General features: G+C 52.7%; 1 protein-coding gene across 1 annotated transcript; it reads right to left on the reverse strand.

The window, feature by feature from the left end:
- Positions 1-1,925: 1,925 nt before the first annotated feature.
- Positions 1,926-8,136, reverse strand: ELOVL1 (ELOVL fatty acid elongase 1). Its single transcript, XM_080348583.1, has 8 exons — positions 8,095-8,136; positions 5,888-5,949; positions 5,297-5,487; positions 5,050-5,130; positions 4,785-4,841; positions 4,367-4,472; positions 4,072-4,208; positions 1,926-3,435 (listed from the first exon to the last, which is right to left on the reverse strand). Exons 2-8 carry the CDS (start codon positions 5,931-5,933, stop codon positions 3,181-3,183), a joined length of 873 nt encoding a protein of 290 aa, XP_080204709.1. The 5' UTR covers positions 5,934-5,949; positions 8,095-8,136; the 3' UTR covers positions 1,926-3,180.
- Between the last annotated feature and the right edge of the window lie 15,067 nt (positions 8,137-23,203).

The raw sequence follows: 23,203 nt of genomic DNA on the forward strand, positions 1-23,203 counted from the left end.
GCCAGCCAGTGTGCACCCTCTACTTACTGTTGCTAGGGGGGCAGAGTTCTAAAAAACCAGCTTGCAGCAGCTGAGCCTAGTACAAGCATTGTTACATCTCTATTTGGACAGCTGGAGAAGAGCAGGGGACATCCAAGGGAGGAAGAGGCAGCTCTTCTTTCTCTTCAGAAGCAAAGCCTAGGGCAGCAGCTGGATCCAATGGGGCAGGAACCCATAGACAAGGTTACATGCTTCCCCAGAGCTGTGGTGCTGTTGTAGGAACCCTCCCACACACCCCTACAGTTCAAGTTAGCACAGACTTGCCCTGTGGCCCCACAGCAGATCAAGTCTTCCAGTGGTTCTTGACCCTGGAAGGAAGGATTTGCCTGACAGCTGGTGGAGTTTGTTCACTCCCATTAATAGCAGTTTATCTTTCTCTGACAGAGCCTGTCTTGCCTCTCTCCTTAGCACATACCCACCCCCAGAAGCTGTGCATTACACACCCCTTGAAGTCCTCTGAGTGTTACTAGAAGGTGATGGTATTGCAGTGCCTTCCTTTGGCCCCATACTGGTCCTACTGTCCTGGAGCAAGGAGGAGCAGAGCAAGGAGCAGGGCGCTGATCCAGCAGGCCCGGGAAACCCTGCCATATACGGCGTGAATTCAGTACAGACCACAACAGTGTATAAATTACCAGTCCATGGAAAGATCACAGCTAACAGGAACAATTGGAGGAAGGGAGAGCAGAGCACACGCAGGGAACAGCCCATTTTAAAATGCTAAGCAGAAGTAGTTGAAGTATTGTTACTATTTTGGGCAAAAGCAAAAAGAGTCCTGTCTTTACCAAGAGCCAGCTGGGTGGAGAGAAGGAGGCAAGGCATGAAAAGCTGGATTGTCACCTACAGTGGTGATTTCTGAGCACTGAACTAACATTATATACCACTTCAGCTAGGAGCAGAACAAGGTCTCCTGGCCCATCCTTGTCTCCAGAGAAGCAGCAGCTGGGAGAAGCAGTCAGGTCCCATTTTAAGGCTTCATATGTGGAAGGGCACTGGGCCCTGTAAAATAGAGTGATGCCCACATGCACTTTGGTCACACCAGTTCAGGTCACTTGAGGAGATTCTCCTGCATGTCAGAGCCCAGGATTAAGGTGCACAGCAGCCTGGGCAGGGTCAGCAGAGCTTTCCCTCACACCAAGCCCCATTCTAGGGCTTTGGCTGGACATCCACCAAAGCCCTCCCACACCCCAACCAAACCTACAGTGAAACTCAGCTTCTGGAGACCTGCTGGTCTGACACACTCCTCCTCCCCACCACAAACAGCCCAGCCCTGCGTCAGCACCTGGGCTGGCCTCTCTGCTCAGGGCCCAGTCACCAGGTGATGGGGAAGGCAGCACTGCATCCTGGCAGCGCTTAAGCCAGACTGTCTCAGGCAGCAGAGACAGCTCAGCCAAGCCCGCTGCGCTTCTGCAGCAAGAGCAGGGCAGCAGCAATATAAGCCACCCTCTGGCCAGCCAGAGCTACATTCTGCACAGATCCATGCTGCAGGGGCATTTACAGATGGCAGCAGCTTTGGCTTCAGCCGATGTCAAAAGCAACAGACCGCTGTTTCATCATTACCTGGGTTTCCCAGGTCTCTCTTCCCACATCTCAGCTCCCCAGGATTTCTGAAAAGCAGCAGCTCATTCTGGGCAGCTGGCCCAGGTCCCAGCTCACACCCACGCTCCACCCCAGCCATTCTTTCACAGGGTGGAACCACTTTCACAACAGGAGCCTTGACACATTTCCTGCCCTGAGCACTGCTCTACCAAAGCACTTGGAAACAATCTGCCATCTGCTTCATCAGCACACTGCTATCTCCCTTTCTTCCCCCAACACACAAACCTGCTGTGCCAGCTGCATCTCCTAGCCCTGCCTCCAACCACATGGGGCAGGACCAAGCACCTGGAACAGCTTCTGAATATAGCAAGCCAGGAAAACAAGAGGGCAGAGCCAATTCTCCTTCTGTCTGTTTATTTGTGGTAGAAGAGCAGCCCAATCTGACAGGGCCTGGCTCCTTCACCTCATCCTCAAGGCCATCAGCATGGTTTTGGTTACAGCCAGAGCAGGTGATGGGCACCAGGCCCAGGAGAGCTGCTGCACTGCCCTGCTGTAGGGCAGCATGCACCTTCACCCAGGCCCAGTGGGACCCACCAAGGCAAGAGGTGCTCACTGTTACACCACAGCAGGGCATGCTACAACCATCTTCCACTGTGCTCACGCTGGGCCAGAGCAGGGCTGGTCCCATGCAGGAGAGCCCAGGAGCTGATTCTAGGGGCTATTATTGCTCAAGTCTTGAGCTCTCAGGAATGGAAGTGGTCCAAGACAAGGCTGAGCTTGGCCTCCCTCACTCTGGAGCAAGCCACCGGTTGCCACACAAGATCAGGGAAGTGTGGCTAAAGCACACACCAAGCACCCAGCCCAGGCACAAAACAGCAAGGCAACCTGAGCTTATCATGTGGGGGAGGCACTTTAGGCTGTCACAACCCCTGCTCCGCACTAGGCACGGGGCATGTGTACTGTACTGGGCAGGTCTGGGCCCTCAAGTCCCATACACGCTGTCCCTACATTCTCCACAGCCACGCCTGAGCAGATACGCCAGGGCAGGACCCCCTACCTGGGCACACAGGGACCAGAAGGGACATGCAGTGCTGTGACATTGCACAAAGTGGCACAAGGCATGGCAGAGCAGGAGCACTCACGCTTGAGCTGGCAGTGGCAAGCAGCCAGGGACAAGTCTCCTCATCCACCCAGGCTCTGATGAGACAGGGAAAAGGAGAGGGCACCAGGACTGGGACCGGTCTCTTCTTTTGGTCCTACTCAGAAGGAAATGGCCCCCAGGGCAGAAGGGCCAGATGTAGGCACTTGGGGAAAGTTCCTTTGGAAACACTGGAATGGGACTGCAGCCCCACAGCTGTGATGCAGGCAGCTGCCTCTCTGCTCAGCAACACCGAGAAACAGCACAAGCCCTCCCAGGAGCAAGAGAAGTTGCCCATGGCTGCTCAGAGCAGAGGGGCTGGGCATGCAGACAGGACAGCAGGGCTGGGCACAGGGATACAACAGTCTGTAGGCACTTGACTTGGCTAGTGGCACCCAGGAGCAGGGGAACAGGTCCCAGCTGCCTCTGCCCCTGGGCTCTCATTGGCTCTGGGAGGGCCTTGCCCTCTAGTTGGCTTTGACCTTGCCATTGGTGACGGTGCCATTCTCATGGACGCTGCTACCGTTGTGCTGGGCTGCTTGCTGAGCCACCCTGGGCAACCGTTTGCCCTTGGTGTAGGACTGGTACCAGAAGTTGGAGAAGAGGATGAAGAAGATGGTCCCATAAATCCAGATGAGGTGGATGAAGATGGGGAACTGGTACTGGCAGCTGGGCATGAAGTAATACTGGGAGATGTGGAGGGAGACAATCACAAACTGTGCCTGGGAACAAGGCAGAGCAAGGACAAGTTATTAATGGGAGCAGGATCCGGGATTTCACCAGAGACCTTTCTAAAAGAAACCAACAGGCTCCTTTCCCACTCTGTCCTTATCACACAATCACAGAATGTCAGGGATTGGAAGGGACCTCGACAGCTCATCCAGTCCAATCCCCCCGCCAGAGCAGGAACACCCAGATGAGGTTACACAGGAAGGTGTCCAGGTGGGTTTGAATGTCTCCAGAGAAGGAGATTCCACAACCTCCCTGGGCAGCCTGTTCCAGTGTCTGTCACCCTCACTGAGAAGAAGTTTCTTCTCATATTTGAGTGGAACCTCCTGTGTTCTTACAGTGAGGCACAGCCAGCAGCAGTTGCAAGAGGCAAGCACAGGCAGCATGTGCTTCTCACTCTCCCAACATGGCTACAGTCCAGGGGCAGCAGGCTGAGCAGCACCCACACCCCAGCCAGGCTGGCAGGGCCAAAGGCCTGCAGGGGGCCAGAACTGCTGGAAACCCACAGGGAGAAGCTACAGAAGAGATAACTACAGCTGCTGGGTGCATCTTTCACAGGCACAAGGGCTGGCCTGCCCCCCCACATCAGAGGCTGAGGACACATGCTCTGCTCCACAGCACAGACTCACCAGCTGGATGGCTGTGATGTGCTTCTTCCACCACAGGTACTTCTGAAAGGCAGGTCCTGCTGCTGAGAGCCCATAGTAGAAGTACATGACAACATGCACCATGGAATTGATCATGGCATGGAATGAGCCCATTCCCCCTGTTAAGACAGATTTTCATTAGTGTAAGTCAATCCTCCACAGCAATCAGCCCTATAAGGAACTCCTAGGAGCCCAGCAGGGCCAAAATACCTTTTTCAGCATGCTGGGGTTAACCCCAGCCTTTCCCCAAGCTGTACGCCCAGAGTTTCCATCTTACCTGGACCAAACTTTGCTCCCCACCACCAGCTCCAAGGCAGAACAGAATGGTGGAAGACGTGCAGAAATGTGACCTGTTCGTTCTTCTTCCGCAGGACAAAGATCACCTGCAATGAGAGGCCAACAGTATCAAGGACCCGCAGCCCTGGGAGCAGCTAGGGCAGGCTGCGCCACTAACTCACAGTGTCTGATCTCTGTAACACTTCACCCCCTCCAAGCCCACTGCCACCACACATTAGGTCACCCCACAGCTTTCAGGGCTTTAATATGCCAAGAGTAGCATCCTTGGTGATGCCAGACAGAAGCACTACCAGCACAGACTGGAAGGGCTGAAGAAAGCACTGACCCAATAGAACACTGGGCCCCAACTACCTGCCTAGAAAGCAGTGACAAGGCCTCCTCAGTAAAAAAAATCTCACCGTGTCTGTCAGTTCGATGAACTTGGAGAAGACAAAAAGCCAAGCAACTTTCACCATCTGTAATGGAACAGGTTAACGTTAGAGACCCACCTCAGCCTGAACATGCCCAGTGACCAAGGGCCTCCATAAAGTAACCCTGGTTTAAAAGCAAGAGCCAGGGATTGCAAGTCCTCTGCCTTAGGAGAGGCAGGTAGCTGTGACCTTATTGTCCAAACAGAAGTGCTAAAGGCCATCCCCACTTATCAGGAAAGGGACAAGAACTCACCCTGAGGGCCTTGGGGTCCTGTGAGAAGTCCACAGGGTCACATCGCCAGGTGTACCCAGTAAGCCATCCTGCCATCAGGAACTGCAACAAGAGCATCAACATGATGAGGCCCAACACATCACCCACTGCACTGCCCAAGCCCTGTGCAGAAGGGCAGGGAACAGCCTGCAAGAGGGCTTCCCCTCACCCATGCAGCCTGTGTGCATTGCTTTATATATGCCAGACAAAGCCTACACTGACAACTCACCTCATAGACTATGTAAAGTGAGAGTCCCACCAGAAAGAAGTTGTAGAGCACCATGAACTTCTTCAGGTTAAAAGGCTTCCTGTTGGCCATTAGCCGGGGACCCAAGGATAGTACAAAGTAGACATATCCCAGAAGGATGCCCATCACAAGGAACGGGGACTGCATCAGAGGATAATCAGCGATGCGGGGGTCTGCAGAGAGAGCCACAGTGCAGAGCGGTTAGCATCCTCACCCTAATCTGCTGCCAGCACAGAGGCAAGGACACGGCAATCCTGTTCTGCTAGGGCAGGAGTGCAAGTGAGGGGCAGTCTGGGAGCAGAGGCTGGTAAAGCCAGCAATACTCAGTAAGGTACAGCCTGAAGCCACACTGCAAAGCAGCCCGTGCCCGAAAAGGGGCTGCACAGGCACTGAGGCAAGACAGCCTCATAACAGGCAGCCCCAAAAATCCACAGAGCTGCATCTATGCCAGGGCTGAGGCAGGATGCAGCCAGACCCAGACCACTTCCAGGATGACAGACCACCCCCCTGTGCCTGTGGCAGCAAAGCATGTAGTGCCACCTGCCCTGCAGCTGGGCAGAGCCAAACACTCACCTGCTTTCTTCATGAAGTCCTGATACATGGTCACAATCCCCTCCATGGTGGTGGCAGTATCTCTGTGGAGAGAGGAAGGGCAGATCAGGCAGCTGGTAGAGCACAGCCCTGCAGATCAGCACATTTCAAGTAGAGCTTGAGAGGTACAGTTGTGTATCTGACCAGCACTGCTCTCGGCTCATCACACACCAGCATACACTTCCAGCTGAGCCACGTGCTCCCCACTTCTCACTGAGCCTGGCTCTGCCTCTCCAGCTCTGCTGAGAACCCCATCATCTATCACCAGCAGTCCTTCCAAGGCAGGATCTTAACATCTTAATCCAGCTAGGAAAGCTTCCAACCTCAATACTCTATCTCCAGCCCCTGAGTCTTGCTCTCACTTTTCAGGCTCAAACATTAGCACCCACAAGAACCACGATGTTGCCATACCAGCTTTGCCACCCACATCCACCCAGCACACTGCTCTGCCCAGCACTGGTGCAAGGGCTTCCAGGGAGATGCAGAGCTGGCCCACACTCTCCACAGAGCAGTGCTTTTATGATCAGCTTTGGGCTCCTGCTCACTGATCCCCACCAGAGAAACACCACGGCATCACTAGCAGACCCACTGCAGGACGAACAAAAGTCATCAGTTCAGAAACACCAGTTTCTGGTGTCAGAGTCCCTGGTTTCACATCCTTGCACAAAACCCTCCTGACAAGAACTACCACCCCATCTGAAGGGTGGATGTCAAGAAGATGGGACCAGACTCCCTTCAGTGGTGCCCAATGATAAGATGAGTGGCAATGGGCACAGACTGAAGCACAGGAGCTTCCATCTGAATACGAAGAAAAACTTCTTTACTTTGAAGGTGACAGAGAGAGGTTGTGGAGTCTCCTTCCCCGAAGACACTCGAGACCCGCCCAGACACATTCCTGTGCAATCTACTCTAGATGAACCTGCTTTAGCAGGTGGGTTGGACTAGATGATATCCAGAGGTTCCTTCCAACCCAAAACATTCTGTGATAACCCAGCACCTCAGAGACTACGTGCATCCTACATGGCAGTGACATTTGCACTCCCCTTCCAGGCAAGGCACAGTACACCCAGGTAGTGGAGAAAGATGCAGGAGAAGGATATAAGGCTGCAGGGAGGGCTGGCACTACCTACACTTGCCCAGCCTAAGAGCACACACCAGACAGCAATCCAGGCAGATGCTTTCTGGAAAAGCAGGAAGGGCTCAGGCTCTTGCTGCTGCAAACAAGTTTGAAATGGTCTCCCCCAGCCCCCTGTGCTCCCCAACCTCACCCCAGCACACAGGACACCAGAGCAGCAGGAAGGGAAGCAGAACACAGGCCCAGCCTCACCTGACTCAGCCACCTGCAAGGGAGGCAATCCCCAGGGCTGCTACCAGACACTCCACCTACCCCTTCCTCCAGGAAGGCACACAGAAATCACTGCCCACACACAGGCCTGGGGAAACAGGTCCCCAGCCCAGTCTCCCCAAGAAGTTTATTGCTACCGCCACTAGGAAACATGCAGCCTCTCCCAGACCAGCAGGCTGAAGTCAGAGTAACCTTAATCCCAGTAAGGTTCCACCTAGGAGCATCCAGCAGCCACTGCCAACTCAAGCCATCACCAGCCAGGACCAGCATCACTCCATTTTCACTGCTAGAGGAAGAGCTCAGCGGAGTCCTCTTTGCTCTAGCTGGGACCCAGGCAGGAGAGCAGCACACATCACTTGTGCAGCGCTACCAGGCACCTACATGACAGGCTTTGCAGGCAGCAATCTTCACAGAGGCCCGGCACACACTGTTCAAGCTCACCATCCCTTGCAGATCACCTTGGTGCAGCAACAGTGCTGGCTCTGTGCCTGCCCAGTCATACCCCCTGTGCTCCCCCAAACTGGGAAGTGCCACCCAACCTCTCCACAACTGCACTGGGGTGGAAAAATGTCTCCCCCTTCAACTCCAGGCCCCAAAGTACCCATTCCTCCAAGCAAGGCTCCAGAGCAGCATGCACAGCTACAGACCTCAAGGGCAGAGCTCAAGTTTTGCTATGCTTCGAAAGCACAGAAGGGGGCTCCCCATTCCACCTCAGAGGCAGCTACAGCAACAGGGCAAAGCACACTCAGGACTGATCCCCACACCTCAGGGCCACCAGCAGCAGAAGAGATGCTTACCTTCCCAATCCAAGGTTTCAAGAGGTTTAATAGCAAGTAATACTCACTTGTAGTATCACTGTGATACAAGTAATATTTAAGGTCCTGGGCACTGCCAAGATCGTCCACTCTCCACACGCAGAGGCCAGAAAAGTATAGCAGCAACTACAGCATCCTTGAGAGCCACTCAATGCTCCAGCTGCGGGAAATGCAGTAAGTACAAGTCCTGAAAGCTGCTGAGCTTTATGTTGCTTTAATGGCTAAGAGCAAGCTCCAAACTTGTCTGTCTAGTTTCAGCTTTCAACCACTACATCCAGCTACACCTTTATTTGCTAGATTGAGGAGCCCTCAAGAGTTAGTTCCCAGCACATGTACCTGACTATTCAAACTCTGTTTATCTTATCAAGCTGAATGAGTCAGCCTTACTACAAGACCAGGGCAGACACAAAGCTCCTGCAGAGTACTTGCCTATTTTAGGCAGGCTAGGATGAGAAGATAGTATCAGTCACCCTTGAGCTCAGACCTACATCTCACACTGCGGGGCAACACTTGAGCTCAGGCACCACAGATTACTTTGTGGACCCCGATGCCAGCAAGGCTCCAGCACCACTGGCCAACCAGGACCCCAGCTCAAAACAATTCAGGGTCTCAACGATACTGTACACTTGGGTGAGAAGTCTCACATTGCAGTTTCACCCTGACAAACCTGCTAAAAGCTGCACAGAGCACACAGCAGGCAAGGGCCATCCTGGCAGCAGCCCTGAACCCAGACAACTATCCCCCCAAGTACTGGGAAAAATCTCACTTCAACCTGACACTAGTACAGAAGTCCCCATGAGTGTGAACAGCAACAAGTCCCTCTTACTGCTGTGTCCTGAGAAGCACCTCCAGCACCCCTATAGCTAGACATGCCACAGGGTGACAGGAGGCATTGGAGCTGTCCTGAACATGGGCTCTGGGCAAGCACCAGGACTCCTGCCAGGGCAGAGCTAGCAGTATAATGCTACAGGCGCTTAAGAGAAGGATCTATGCGTTTTCCACAGCTTCCCTACTCAGAACATCCTGCTGCATTCAGCTAACAGAGCAACCACAACTCCAGGGAATGTCCAAGGTCTTTGGGTCTTTGCAGGACACGGTATCTACACTAGCATGCTACACGGTCCCGCATTAGGCAGATGCTGAAGTGTGCCTTGCTCGGTGAGCAGATTTAGCTATGTCTCACCCTCCTCTGTCTCCCAAGGGGCAGCCCCTGGCCTCAAGGTGTTGGCAGCTGAGCTGCAAAAGGGAGAGTGTCTGGGAACCTGAACTCACCTCTGCCATTTCCTCTGTGCACAACACCAGCACCTGATGTCCTTCTACACTTTGAGAGGCATCTGCTCTTGCTGCCCTCCAACGCTACACCACACATCAGTGGCTGGTGTCTGTCCTCTCTGCACAAAGGAGCCACTTACTCTCCTTTGACTCCTCCTAGGTTCTGATCCTCTTGTGCAAGGAGCTGAGAGGACACAGGGAACCCAAAGCTGAGCCTTGAACAGCTGAAGGGAAGTCAAGCAAATAGGTCCAAGTACCTCAAAGCACCAGGAACCCTTAGGGCCCCAACAAATCCTGCACAATACCTAGAAACCTTGCAACACTCTACCACCTCTCACCAACAGGGTGTCACTCCCCACATCAGTGAGAAAGTTTCCACTGTTTACAAGCCAGAGCACTGGGCCACAGTCTGTCCCAGTAACCAACATCAAGGATTAGATACTTGCTTCCACCATGCAATGTGTACACCACACATCTCCAACAAGCTATACAGCTAATTAGTGCAACTTCAGCAAGAACAGCAAAACCCTTTATAACCAGCCCCAGCAGCCCAAGAGCAGTCAGATCACAGCATTGTGAACCACGACACTGACAGAACAGAGCTCAACCCAATTAATTGTGTTAACAGCGTCGCAGGGTGCATCTCTCCCCACACAGCAACCATCTGCAAAAGACACTCAGCCCCAGCCATGCAACACCAACACTCCTACCTCATCAGCATTTGAATCAGAAATCAGTCCTATAATAAGTGTGAAAGCAAGCCACCCTAATCTCCTCACTAGTTTAATTACAGGCAGCACCAAAACAGTCTGGTAGGTGGCCATAGAGCTGCCACCCCAGGGAGAGCTGGCGCAGGGCCCTTGCTGAACTGGCTGAAGCAGGCCTGGCTCCCGTAGCTCTCCCAAGGGAGCTGCAAACCTCAAAGGAAGGTCAGGAGATAAGCAGTTTGCCATCTATCAAACCAGCCTACATCCTTGACCTACAAGCTGGCAGCAAGGCTTGCTGTTTGATGCAACTCTGAAGAAGAGGCATCTTCATCTTCCAGCTCTCCACCACAGCAGTTGCCCAGCTTCCTGAAGCTCCAGCAAGTCACTATGGGGTCCAGCAGGGCCTGCATGCAGCTCCATGCATTCAGGGAGATGTTTCCCAGCAGAGATATGGGGACTTGTGTTTCAGAAGCATCTGCCTCTATAGAAGAGTGCGACTGACCAACCCAGGGTCTAGTGGTGGGGCCAGGAACAGACAGGGCTGTGCACAGCACACACTCATGTTGGCATCAAACCATCACCAAGAGCTGTCAGTCACAGCTCCAGAAGCTTTCCTGAGCTTATGCACAAGTGAATCCAGCAAGCTGAGGAACCAAAACCATTCCTACCCTGAACAACACATAAGCAACAAGGCAGCCAGAACAAGACAAGAGGGACAAGGAGCTCAGACACCCCTAAGCAGCAAAACCCTGTTCTTTATCAGCTCTGCAGCAGGATTGCTCTAAAGTTTACAGGTAAAGCCTAGAAAACTGGATTTGGATCTCCTCCTTCTGTCCCTCTGTGCTCAGGCAAAAGGGAGAGGGGCTCGTAACAAGACAGCGCACACTTGCTTCCCACACAGCATCTCAGGGCACCAGCTCAAGCACAGGCAGCAGAGAGCACTCAACAGGAGGGCTGGATTCAAGTACACCTGCATTACAGCAAACGATTTTAGCCATCTGACTGCAGATTCAGTTAAGGCACTGTCATCCACATGTTACTAAAGTCACACTGTTCCCTCAAGAGAAATCACAGCCTAAAGAGGTGCCTGTGAACCAGCTCACAGGGCACAGAAGCCCAGTCTGGCAGGTGAGCATGATCTGCTATGTTTCAAGTGTGGAACACCATACTAGCACATCAGCGCAGGGCAGCAGCTCTCCTAGCCAGGCATCATGGTTCTGAGCATTCAGCACAGAATCTGAGAACAAGCAGTCCCAGAACTCTCAGCCCATGACATAACTACAAAGTCCACAAGGAAACTTCATGCTAACACCACCAGGTAAGTTTTCCTACTTGAACTGCATCTATTTGTCACTTCCTCTGGTTCAGCGACCTCATGCTGAGTGTCAAAGGACACCGCTAACAGCTTGCTGCCATCTACTCTGCATCAGTGTGCTCTGAAGTCAGCCTAGGAGGACTGTGTTCGCAGAGAAGGGATCCAAACTCTTAAACCCTCAACACGCAACAGGCTCTTGCAAGAGCTGCGTTGCAGCTGGCACAGGAGTCACACTGGCTGGGTGCTGCTCCTGGCACATGGGCTGCCAGTGGCGGGAAGTGACCTGTCTGAAGCTGAGGAGTTTCCCCATCGTCACCAAGTGTGTGTCAATACCCTCCTTCCACTATCTCAAGCAATGGCTGTGAAACCCTGAGGCCTTTGGGTAACATCCTATGAACAGAGATTAAGCTGTCCTATTCCCATGCTCGCTGGGAGCAGAGAGAGCAAGAGGAGACTGCCAGATTAGCAGGCAAACTCTGCAGAGCCTGGGCAGTCAGCATGGCAGCCCACAAGCTTTGGGAAGGAGCAACCCCATTGCAATAAGGTACTGATAACCTTGTACAAAAAACAAGGCAGGTAATCAGACTTCAAGGTCCCACAAGAGCATACATGGCAGTAAAAGGCCTATATGCACAGCACACAGTGGGGCTTTTTTCAGGGACAGCACCTCCCCAAGCTGATCAGGCAAGCTGTTAGGGGTAGGATTATTCCTTATCACATTCAACACCAGTGGCTGCATATTCAGGGCACTGGTATCAGTACAGATGAGAGTAGTCAGAGAAAAAGCAGGGAAAAGGCAAAATTAGGCATGAAGTCTGACATAGCAAAGAATGAGGGAGTAAAGAAATGAAGGAAGAAAAGAAACAGAGGGTGAGATACCTACAGAAGTGGAAAATAAGGTATTTCCTTCCCAAGCTAACCATACCAAGCTGTGTCCACTCCCTCGTGCAGCACCAGCTGAGCAGAGAAGGAGGTGAAGATGGCTGGGCTCCCTCTCTGAAGGGATGGCACCCATCAGCCCCCCCAGATGACAGGAGAGCATTTGGGACAGACAGAACCAGGGCAGCAACAGAGGAGGACAGGCAAGATTAGACCAAGCCAGGCTGGCTCCTGACACCTGTTTCCAGATCTAGGTCAAGCCGTCCAAAGCCCTCTAGCAGATGAACACAGAGCATCTCTACCTGGAGGTGGGACGCACAGCACCAGAGCATTCATCTCTGTGTTTTTAATCATTATGCAAATGCCTTAGTACAAGGCTTCATCTCTGTTCCCACAGTCATGTCTATGATCACTATGCTGTAATGATTACTGTACTCTGTCCCAACCAGGCCTACATTAATTGGGCAGGCACACCAACACAAGTCAGACATTAGAAGTCTAAAAAGCAAGATGCAGGAAGGACAGACTCCTGAAATCCCTCCAACAGCTCTGTTTGGACCAGTCATGAAGCCCAAGTGTGAACCCAGAGCCATTTGTCATTGAGACAAGAGGTCACTGTCTGGAAATCACCATGACATCTGCTTTGGACCCCCATACCCTCTGCACCAAGGCAGTGCAGTCACATAAACACCCTCTAACAAGGGAAGGGATGTTCAGTGGCAATGCTAGAGCTGCCAGAGACTCCAGTAGCACAGTAGAAGCACCACAGACCCCAAGAGGCCTGAGGTTTAACAGATACCACCTTTAACAGGGGTCACAGCCCACCACACACATGAAAAGATGAATTTGGCCCAATTATCACAAGTGTACATGGACCACTCCAAGACAGGGCTGTTGTTCCTACTGCTGGTCCTGTGCAGCCAGATAAACCCTCTTAGGGTTAAGTAGAAGCACCATGAGATAAAACTCTGTATATATAAAGAGAAAAATCTATTAACAAACCATGAGAGTTGATCTGATCCACAGGGTAAGAGCACTCCTTGTAGCCAGGATGGACAACTTGCTGCCTAGTGACAGCTTAGCAATCTGATCCATCCCACAGAGAAGGAACAAGCAGAAATTAAACACCCTGAGAGACGCTAAGGGAAAAAAAATCAAGAACCACGAGACCTGGTTACCACATCCCCAGCCCCAAGCCACTAAAGTCTCAGATAACATCCCGGCACAGACCTGCTGGTGGGGAGCTGGCTGTGGCAGCTGCAACATGTCATCTCTGAGCAACAACAGCCTCAACTCCTGCAGGGAAAAGCCCTGGCTCCTGGGGACCAGCTCCTCCCTGCAGGAGCCCAGGCTGCCTCACCTGTCTGAGTGGCGAGAACCAGACTTTCCAGCCCTAGTACTCCCACCATCCAAGAGCCAGCAGGGCACATGCTAGCACAAATCCAACAGGAAAGCACAGAAACACCAAAGATATCTTGGGCCATCACAGGCACCACTCCCAGTATCTTCTGTAAGCTTCTTCCTAAAGGAAGGATCTCAGCCTGAGCATTATCTGGGCTGTAACCCCAGCAGAAGAGGGGAATGCATTCACCCACAACCTTCAAGGACAGTGCCAAGCCAAACACATAGCAATGCACCTGCTCCTGATGACAGCTTCAAAGCTTCCTGGGGATGCAAAGCTTTCCTCCGCTAGGAGACAGAGGAGACACTATGCACCTTGAATAAACTCAATTATTTTCACCTCCAAAACATAGTGCAAGACACCTCTGCACCAGATCGAGTTTTTACTACCCTAGCCTCAGCTTTAAGAGTACTTTATCTCATATTACGTTTCTGCCCTGAAGGACTAGATATAATCCCCCCCCACCTCACAGACTTTCAAGAAACAGAGGTGAGGATACAATGCAGGGCAGGACTGTGGAGGCACAGGCTGTGTGTGCAGCATGGTTTAATCCCCACAGCGAGATGCAGCAAGGAGATGCTGCAACAGCTGGCATTGTGCTACTTCTCAAAGGAACAGACTGTCAGCAGGAGCTCACACCCATGAGCTAGAGGGGCTTCCTACAAAAGAGACACAGCAGTCTCGGTCAAGCCCCAGGGGTTCAGCCAGCTGTTTGACTCTCTAAACCATCCTCAAGAAGCTGCCCAGCAGGTCTGGTGGGAAGGTCAGCTCCATCCAGCAAGGAATCTGCCCTGGCTGCATTCTGGCAGAAGAGAACATGGTCAATTTGGGGCAGCACAGTAGGATGGATGCACTGCTGCATAGGCAATTCTGGCCTCCAAGACGGGAAGAGATGCTCTACTGGAACACACTAGCAGGGAAAGCACCCAATATTATCCCATGCTGCCCACTGAGCATAGGAAGGTGTGTTTACCTCACTTTTTCCTGCCCTTGGGACTCCAGAACCAAGGTGGTCCATCATGGAGAAAGCACCTGACAGAGCCCCTGCAGAAGCAGCCAGGCACAGCAGCACACAGACTGTCCCCCCAAAGCCTTCCCTCCTGTCAATGCCTGTGCACCTACATTGCCTCATTTAGCCTGCTGCAGAGACCAAAAAGAAGTAGCTTTCCTACTGCCTCTTCATTATAAGGGAGGAACAAACCCTCATAAGAGACCTACAGACCAACTCTAGTGCTGCCTGTGAAAGGTCAGATGAGCATTTGTCCATGGTTATTAAACCTGCAGTTTCCCTGCAAGCACAGAGCCTTGTAGCCCAAGGTGAGCTTGCAGCCAGGCTACTGCTGCCACCAGGAGGGTGACAGGGACCTCCTCCTCCTCCCACCGGCGTTCCAGAGCAAGGGCCAGAGGGAGGCCAAGCACCTACACGAGCAGGCACTCAAAGCTAACATTGTGTGGCAGCAGCAGGGCAGGCCTGGTACTGCCACCCTGCCCGGAGGAGGAGGGAAGAGCCATCTCAATGGCACATTGATGTGCAGGAGAAAGCTCTCCGGCCGCTGAGCAGCCAGTGCTGCCAGCGGAGGCTGCTCTCGCCCTGCTGTGATGAAGGCCCAGCAGCCCACAGCTTTCCTCAGCAGCTCAGCATCCCCACAGCTCTCAGCCAGGGCCGAGCTCCACAGCCGCACCAGCACGGAAAGTGTTGCGGAGCCAGCACAGCCGGGGTCTCCATGCAATGTCCCACGTGTGCCTCACTCCCACCCTTCAGCACAGGCCGCTCGCCCCGCCGCCGGCTGGATGGAGCGCTGCGGCCCGCGGGGATCCGTCCCGCCGGGATCCGTCCCGCCGCCTCCAGCCCGGGAGCGGGAAGCGCGGGCGGCTCCCGGCGCGGCCTCGGGGTGGGGCGCCGCCGGGGCCTAGCGCCGCTGCGGGCCCCGGAAGCGCCGAGCCGCGGCCCGGCCGAGCGCCGGCACCAGCGCCAGCGGGGCCTGTACGGCCGGGCCCGCGGCTGCCACCCGGCTGGGGCTGCGGAGAAGGGCCGCTGCGTGTCCCAGCGAGACCCCGCGCCGCTCCGCGGTCACCGCGGGGGTTAAGCCACCCTCCAGTGAGCCCCGGGTGCGGCCTGTCCCGCTGCCGGCTGCAGGAACGGGCCGGGACCAGCCCCGGAGCTGTCCCCAGCCGCAGCAGAAGCGCCAACACCGCGATGCCGATCTCCTTCCTGGAAGCGCTGCAGCCGCCAGATTCCGACCCGGGGAGGAAACAAACCCCTGGCTGAGGGCCCATGGCTGCCAGCCGCAGGGAGGCAGCCCCAGCACAGCCAGGAGCCCGTCCCCAGCACGGCCGCTGGACACAAACCTGCCGGGATGGAGACCAGGGTGTTCGTGGCCAGGGTACAGCCAGCAAGGAGAGACAGGTCCTCCCTCCTGGCAGATGGGAAAGCATCCCAAGCACTGCACCGAGACACCGCAGAGGGGACTCTGGCATACAGCTGCCCCCAAGGAGGGCAACTCGGCTGCGGGAAGGGAATTACACCCTTCCCTGGGCACCCTAGAGGGTGCCCCGGCACAGCGGCACCAGGTCATGAACCAGGGGCTCTGGGCGTGCTGCAACTCCTCACAGCACCAGCTACTCTTAAAAACTATTTTAACAATCCAACTCGGATTCCACTTACCTTCCTCCTGGCAGGCTTGCACAGCACTGGCTGTCACATAGAGCCACACTGCTTATCACAGTTATCCCCCGCTCCAGGGGGGTGACAGCCCCCACCAGCACCTTCCTGCCTGTTGGCAGCCGCACCCAGCCTCACCATCTGCCAAGGGCATGTCACAACACCCTTCCCGCCCATCTGGCCACAACCTCCCCAAACTCATCCCTCTGACGCTTTGGCGATGGAGATATCACCCACCTCCTCCCATGCTCTGGAGCATCCCAGGTGACAGGGACACAGGCACACACAAGCCTCTTCCCACTGTTTAGTAGCTGTCAAGACAGCACATGGCCTTGCCAGGGCAGGGCCCACCATCTGCAACAGGCAAAGCTTCACTCCCAAAGCAGCTAAACCCCACTAAGGCCTCAGCACTTCCCTGATCGGTAACCACCTTCAGCAAACAGCCCCAAAAGCCCTTCCAGCACACACCATCAGCAAACCCCAACCCACCAGCGAGCTCAGAGACCTCCTCCCAAGCCTCTTCAAACTCCCCACACGCAATAACCTGAAAGGACTCCTAAGAAAGACCAGGCACCCTCAGGCCAGCCCCACCAGGCAGAGCTGAACCCATCATTCATCTCCCCTGCAGGTTCGTCATTCCCTCCCAACACCCACCGTCCCGGCGGGATGTTCCTTTCCCCCACGTGTACCCCGTCCCCCCGCACCGCACACACTCACCACCAGCCGCACCCCGCTCTGCCCGCCACCACCGCCGCCCCGCCCTTAAATAGGTCTGCCCTACCCCCCTCGCCGCTGCCGATTGGCCTAGGGGGAGAGCTCCACCTCCTGGGGCGGAGCTCGCTACTTGAGACCAATCGGCGCTGGCGTAGGGGCCCACCCGTTCCGTGGCCACGCCCACGTCGGCAGCGGCTGGGAGATCGGGGCCGGGCAGTGCCGTGACGTTTCGGGATGAGGGTGCTGGCTTTTGGGACGGTTTTGGCTGATTTTTAGGGAAGAGGAAGCAGGCTGGGGAGCCCGAGGGGCAGCAGGAGGGGGGGAAAAGTGGAAAATAACTGGGAAAAGGTCGCGGGTCTGGCCAAGGTCTGGATGTGGTATGGAGGGTGGGCTTGAGAATGATGGTGAGGGAATGGGGGGGACAGAGGTCCGAGCACTGCGCTCACCCGCCTCTGCTTCTCACACCCGCCTCTGCTTTCCCGGGTGCTCGGGAAGCAGAGCTGGTCCTGTCCTAGTTCAATGCCAACTGGACATCTATTGCAAATGGGAGTCCCAGTCCTGCAGGCTCCCCCATGGTGGCCACGGTGCTCCCCAGCAGGCGAAGCAGCCGCGCAGTGGGTAGAGAGGCCGAGCAAAGCCTGGGTTGTCATTAGCAGCCAAGGCACAGTCTCCTGGTCACCCGCAGGCAGTGGTGTACACCTCTCCACAGGAGTTCAGTGTCAGCAGGAGGCCCTCAACTTCAGTGGTTTGGGTAGACTCTTCCAGTCCTAACACTTACAAAACAACCAACGATAAATCAATAAGCAAGTGTCACATACAGTCACTTTTCTTTTGGCAGTAACACCACAACAGCTACCGCAAGCATTTGGTAACACGGGACAAAAGGACGCCCCAGAGATTTTAAGTGTGACTGCACACTGTCTCCAGCACCACTTCACGGTGTGCTGTCTCCACAGACATAACAAGCTTCATCTTAAAAATGGCTGGGCTTCAACTTGTGTTTGTCTGATCTGAAGGCAGTTTCAGAATTCATTGATCTAATTTTTAGGAACTATCTTCTCAATTCCAGCTTATATTGATGCACGGCCAGTTAATATCCATTTGTTCTGTGCCATCATTGTCTTTTATTTTACATACATCCTTACCTTGGTATTTATGCTCCAATGTATTTGTAGACAGCAATCATCTTCCTCTCAGCCATTACGTGGAAGACTGAACAGGTATTTACAGCATTTTCTTACTAGCCAGTCTGTCCCTGCATCTACTACCAGGGAAACTCTTCTGGCCATCTCACTGTCTCACTGTTCAAGTTCCCTCTCTGAAGACAAGTGACCAGAAGTGGTCACAGACAGTGCTCTCCCAGTGAGAATTCTCTGTCTGGATACAGCCAGGGCTGCATTCACCCCTCAGTCCCACTTTGCAGTGACAGGTCAGAGCTTCTCTCTGGCCAGTTACTCCCGTAACTCCTCTTCGGGTGCTTGCAGCTCACAAAGTCCCCCAAATGAAGTAATGAACTACACTCCTGGTGACTACAGCATTTCTTTACTCTCCTACAGTGCCAGTACTCTTAATATTTGTGCCACTCCTTAAGGAAATCAATCTATAAGAAGATCCACAACGTACCTCAGTAGTAACCTTCTGTGTGTCCTGATATGCATCCTTTCACCAGGCTCTACTTTCATCTTGACCTTAATCACTCCTTCCCACGTGAAATTCCTGTGCTGGTTTCTGCCCTAATATCTACCAAGGTTCCCAGTTGGTCCCCAGGCTCCCAGCTCCTTCCCTGGAGTCCACACAGGGTCTATAGCTTTATAGAAAGGGGTTTTTAAACTATCAGCTTAGTCAGACATAATAGACTATATTTTATCCCACTTTTCATTTCCTGCCCATGCACTGCATTACTCTTTAATTGAGTAGTATTAACATCAGACCGGCAGGCCTGCAGCTGTCTGGATCACTCTTTCTCCCTTGTTAAATACAGGCACCAGTCTTGTTTACTATTCTTCACTTTTTTTTCCTCCTTTTATTTTGCACCATTAATCTATTTTTAGTTGTTTTGTGCTCCAGTTCAGAGGAAATCTTGCTCTTTTGTTTGTCACAAAATGACAGGTCACCAGTGGATTCCTTCCCACTCCCTGCTAGATACCTCGTATCCCACATCTCATAGCTTTCTCCAAGCATTCTTTCTCTCCTCTGGATCCACCCTTGCTGGCAGGCTGAGCCCCAAATTACGCAGCCCAGCCTCTTCCTGCTATTGGAATAAATTTCCAGGTCACTCTCTTTTTTTTCTCCTCTGAATGGAATTTCTTTTTCCTCTCTCTTGGTCCTGGACTCTTGTTCCCTGTTGCATTTGCCGTTTCCACTATTTTTCCTGTGGCATATTTGCTCTTTGGATTTCCATTGTTATAGCATCTTCAATTTCTCTCCTTAATTCACCAACATACCAAATACATTTTTTTTTCCCATTTTATTTCTCCTTTATCAGTTGTTTTTTCTTGTCACACTCGCTTTGATGAGTTACCTTTGTCTGCCTGTCTGCCTTCTTTTACTGCTTATGCTCAGCAGGTGTCTGCAGTTCCTCAGCGTTCCGCATTCCCACATTGCCCCCAAAGCTCCATCAGCCTGGGCAAGAGCTCACCTGGCCCAAGGACCCTGGGCTGCTGGAGCACCCAGGGGACCCAGTGCAGTGCTGGCCCAGTTTCAGCTGGCAGGGGGTGATGCAGAGTCCTCTCCTAACCCTTGGGGACAGGCCTCCAGCAAGGACTTGACTAATCTGCTGCATGTTGTGGATCTGGGTTTCTGCCTTCCAGGCTCTTTGGAAGCAGGGTAGCATGAGCACACGCAGCAAAGAAAATCCCTCAAAAATAAGGGAGGTGAGGGAGACAAGGCCAGAGTGATGTGACCAGTTGTGTACATCCTGATGTTCCCAAAGTGGCTGGAGGGAGACTCTTATCAATGGAGAATCTTCTGCTACCGTCTTGAATCCCGCCTGCGTGACCTGAAATCTGGGAGAGAAGCTGTTTGCAGCCAGCCAAGCGTGTTGTTTCGCTCTGACTGCAGTCTGGACCGTCAAACCCGAGATGATTGTGTCACACCCCTGCACACGGGTGTCCTTCCTGTGCCAACTGCTCCTGCAGCAGGCAAAGCCCTCCAGGTCATTAACTCTTCACCTGCGATTCAGGACACAACCTGGCTGTTGTGCTCGTGGTTGCAGCAGCCTGGGCTGTGTCAGGCTCCAGCTTGGAAGAGCTTAAGCTCCTTCCTCCATTGCTTATCCTGGAGAACAACACACCATAAGCCACTGTAGCTTTAGTGAGGGTCTTGCTGGTCCTCCTCAACATGGAGACCGGTCAGATGGAGGTGAGCATGAGTCTCTGCAATCCTCCTTTCTGTTATTCCCTCCACCAGCCCTCATCTTCTGCTTTCTCCTTGCTTCATGCAGAGCTAAGTGCACCTCTGTTTCTCCTTTTTGCTCTGTCTTGGTGCAAAAAGCAGATGTGCACTAATGTGACTTGCTGAAGGCACTAAGGTGGAAGCCATCATCACTGCAGAGGATCATCAGACTATCAGATGGGAAGGTCTGGAGGAGCTAAGCAATGAAAAAGGGATGAACTTCAATGAGAGGTTATGAACTTAGGAATTAGTAATGATAATTTCTTCTGCATGTGATGAGAGAAACTGCTGGTGTAGTTTCTCAGTGTTGTACCTTTTCTAGTGTCAGTCTTGAATGCTCTAGTGTCAGGCTTAGGATCCCCATGCAGATAGGTGGGGAAAAGGTGGGGGGATTCAGACCCTCCACATGCTCAGTTTTCATGACAGAGATAGAAATTTTCAAAATCTCAGCTTTCTGGGGAACTAAACCATCTTTTTGACCATGTCTGATTTATGTAGTAAGTTTATATTTTCTTATTCACTGACTTTATAAATATGAATTCATTTTTTTAAATACTGAAAAATTGAATTGTGAGTTTTTTATGGGGAAAAACCATTCGCATGATTCAACTTGAAAAATCTAAAAGATAATAGGAACACCAAATGAATTTAGTGAAATTAAACACGTGCCCTGTAATTTTTCAGTAATGTATTTGACATACATAGTTAGCAAATTCACCTAACTTATTACACCTGGAGAGTGAAAAGACAATTTCCAGATCTTCCCATCCTTTTATTTTAAATCAAGAAAAGCCAGTGATTTTGCATGTGATCGAATAAAACCACTGAATGTAGATTGGCTCTCTAATGTTTAAGCTCTTCTCCCATGGTTGGACCCTAAAGCATTATCAACCACACATCAGCGCTGCGCACCTTCTCCGCGACTCCACAACAAAAACTGACAAGCTGATTACACTGACAACTGCAAAACATCCAAGAAAAGCTATTACACCACCTCTGTCTACACTGAGAGAATAAAGCAAGGCTTTCCTGACCACTAAAAGTGGAGACATATGACACTATTTGGAGCCTGAAGGACCAGTAAGTGCCAAAATGTCTGTTTGCGATTTCAACAAGTGGAGATGGGCAGATAGGCCATGCCCAGCACGTATGCTTCCTTCCACGGTTGATATCAACATTAAGCGACTCGTCTTGTGCAAACTCTTGTCTGTTATTTTTGCTGATTACATCACCCTGACAGCAAAGGCCAATTACCCCATCACTGTCAGTGTTGCCCTCTTTCCCCTTCAGCCACAAGAAATACCTTCACTCCCGGAATCCAAAGTCCCCAGAAGCCCCTCAAGCGACCAGCAAATAACTCACATTTCTATAGCCAGCAGGCATGAAATGACCCCGATGAAATCCCTGCTGTAACATGATGCTGTAATTTTACTTTAAAACATCACCCGGAAAAAGGCACACCATGAGATAAGAGGCAGAAGCATCACCCTGAACCTTGCAGGCACACTGGTGGTGTGCTGGGGCACAGGTGCTTTGATGGCAGACTTTTCACAGTATCACAGTATTTTCTGGATTGGAAGGGACCTCAAAAGATCATCTAGTCCAATCCCCCTGCTGGAGCAGGAACGCCTAAGTGAGGTTGCACAGGAACTTGTCCAGGTGGGTCTTGAATGTCTCCAGAGAAGGACTTTTACCCCGCTGTGTTTGATTGCTGGACTTTGCCTGACAGCTGGCTGGGCAGCACGCATGACTGAGGTTTCCTGCTGGGACCAGAATTCTTTATCAGCTGCATAAAAGCCAGCAGGCTCTCCAGTGTGAGCCCTGACACCCACTTCTGTGGGCTGGCAACACCACCCTAGCGATGAGTGACACTCTGGGGTCCTCCACAGACACGTCAGAAGTCTCAGCTCACACCGGACCTGCTAAAGCATCCCTGTTTGTTCCTGTGGCCTGTAGGACAACATAATGGAATAACGGTGCTTGTTCCAAATCTACACAAATCCTGTGTGGGGAACAGGCGGCATGGCTGGAGCAAGGCACCCAAGGAGACTAAAGCCTGGAGAAGCCCATTCTTCAGTGCTTCTGTATGACAGGAGTCACAGCAGGACCAGCTCAAGGCCCAGAACAGACCAGTGAGAGGGTGGAAAGGGCCAGGAGCTTTGAGGGCTTCAATACACACAGCACAACAGGAGTCCTTGGTCACCAGTGCAAGCACTTGTGATCTTCCACATGCAGGATACTGATGGCAGAAGACCTGTGAGCTCTGCCGCTGGTAGGGACCTGAAAACTGGCCCTTCTCAGGGAGCTTTCAAGGCTGTCTCATGGGCACATGCTCCTAGAGAGAGACAATGCAGGTGGTGGGAAAGCCCCAGTCCTGCTCCTCCCCAGGATCTCTCTTTTCAGCTGAAACCATTTAATTTTATCTCTGTGATTTAGAGCCCTCAGGAGCTGACTGGCTCCAGCAACCTGTCCCAGACTGCTTGGAGCCTGAGAGAGCAGCTTGGCAAAGCCAGGTGACTTCTTCACTCCCTGCAGGCAGTTAGAATTATGGTCAGACTTGGTGACCTGATACCCACATGCCACCCTCCACAACTGCATCCCAGGGCTGCCCTCCTAACATGCGGTGCAGCATTGCCACGCAGCCCCATGGAGTGAATAAAACCAGAAGAAAAACACCTCCTAAGTGCCCCAGGTTTCGCTGGGGACTTTCCTGGAAAGATTTAGCCTTGATATGAAGTGGCCACAGTCCCATGCAGAAGCTGCCCAGCCCAGTGGTTCTAGGTGCTGCACCTCA

The sequence above is a fragment of the Nesoenas mayeri genome, assembly GCF_963082525.1.
Source record: "Nesoenas mayeri genome assembly, chromosome: 8".
Lineage (NCBI taxonomy): Eukaryota > Metazoa > Chordata > Aves > Columbiformes > Columbidae > Nesoenas > Nesoenas mayeri.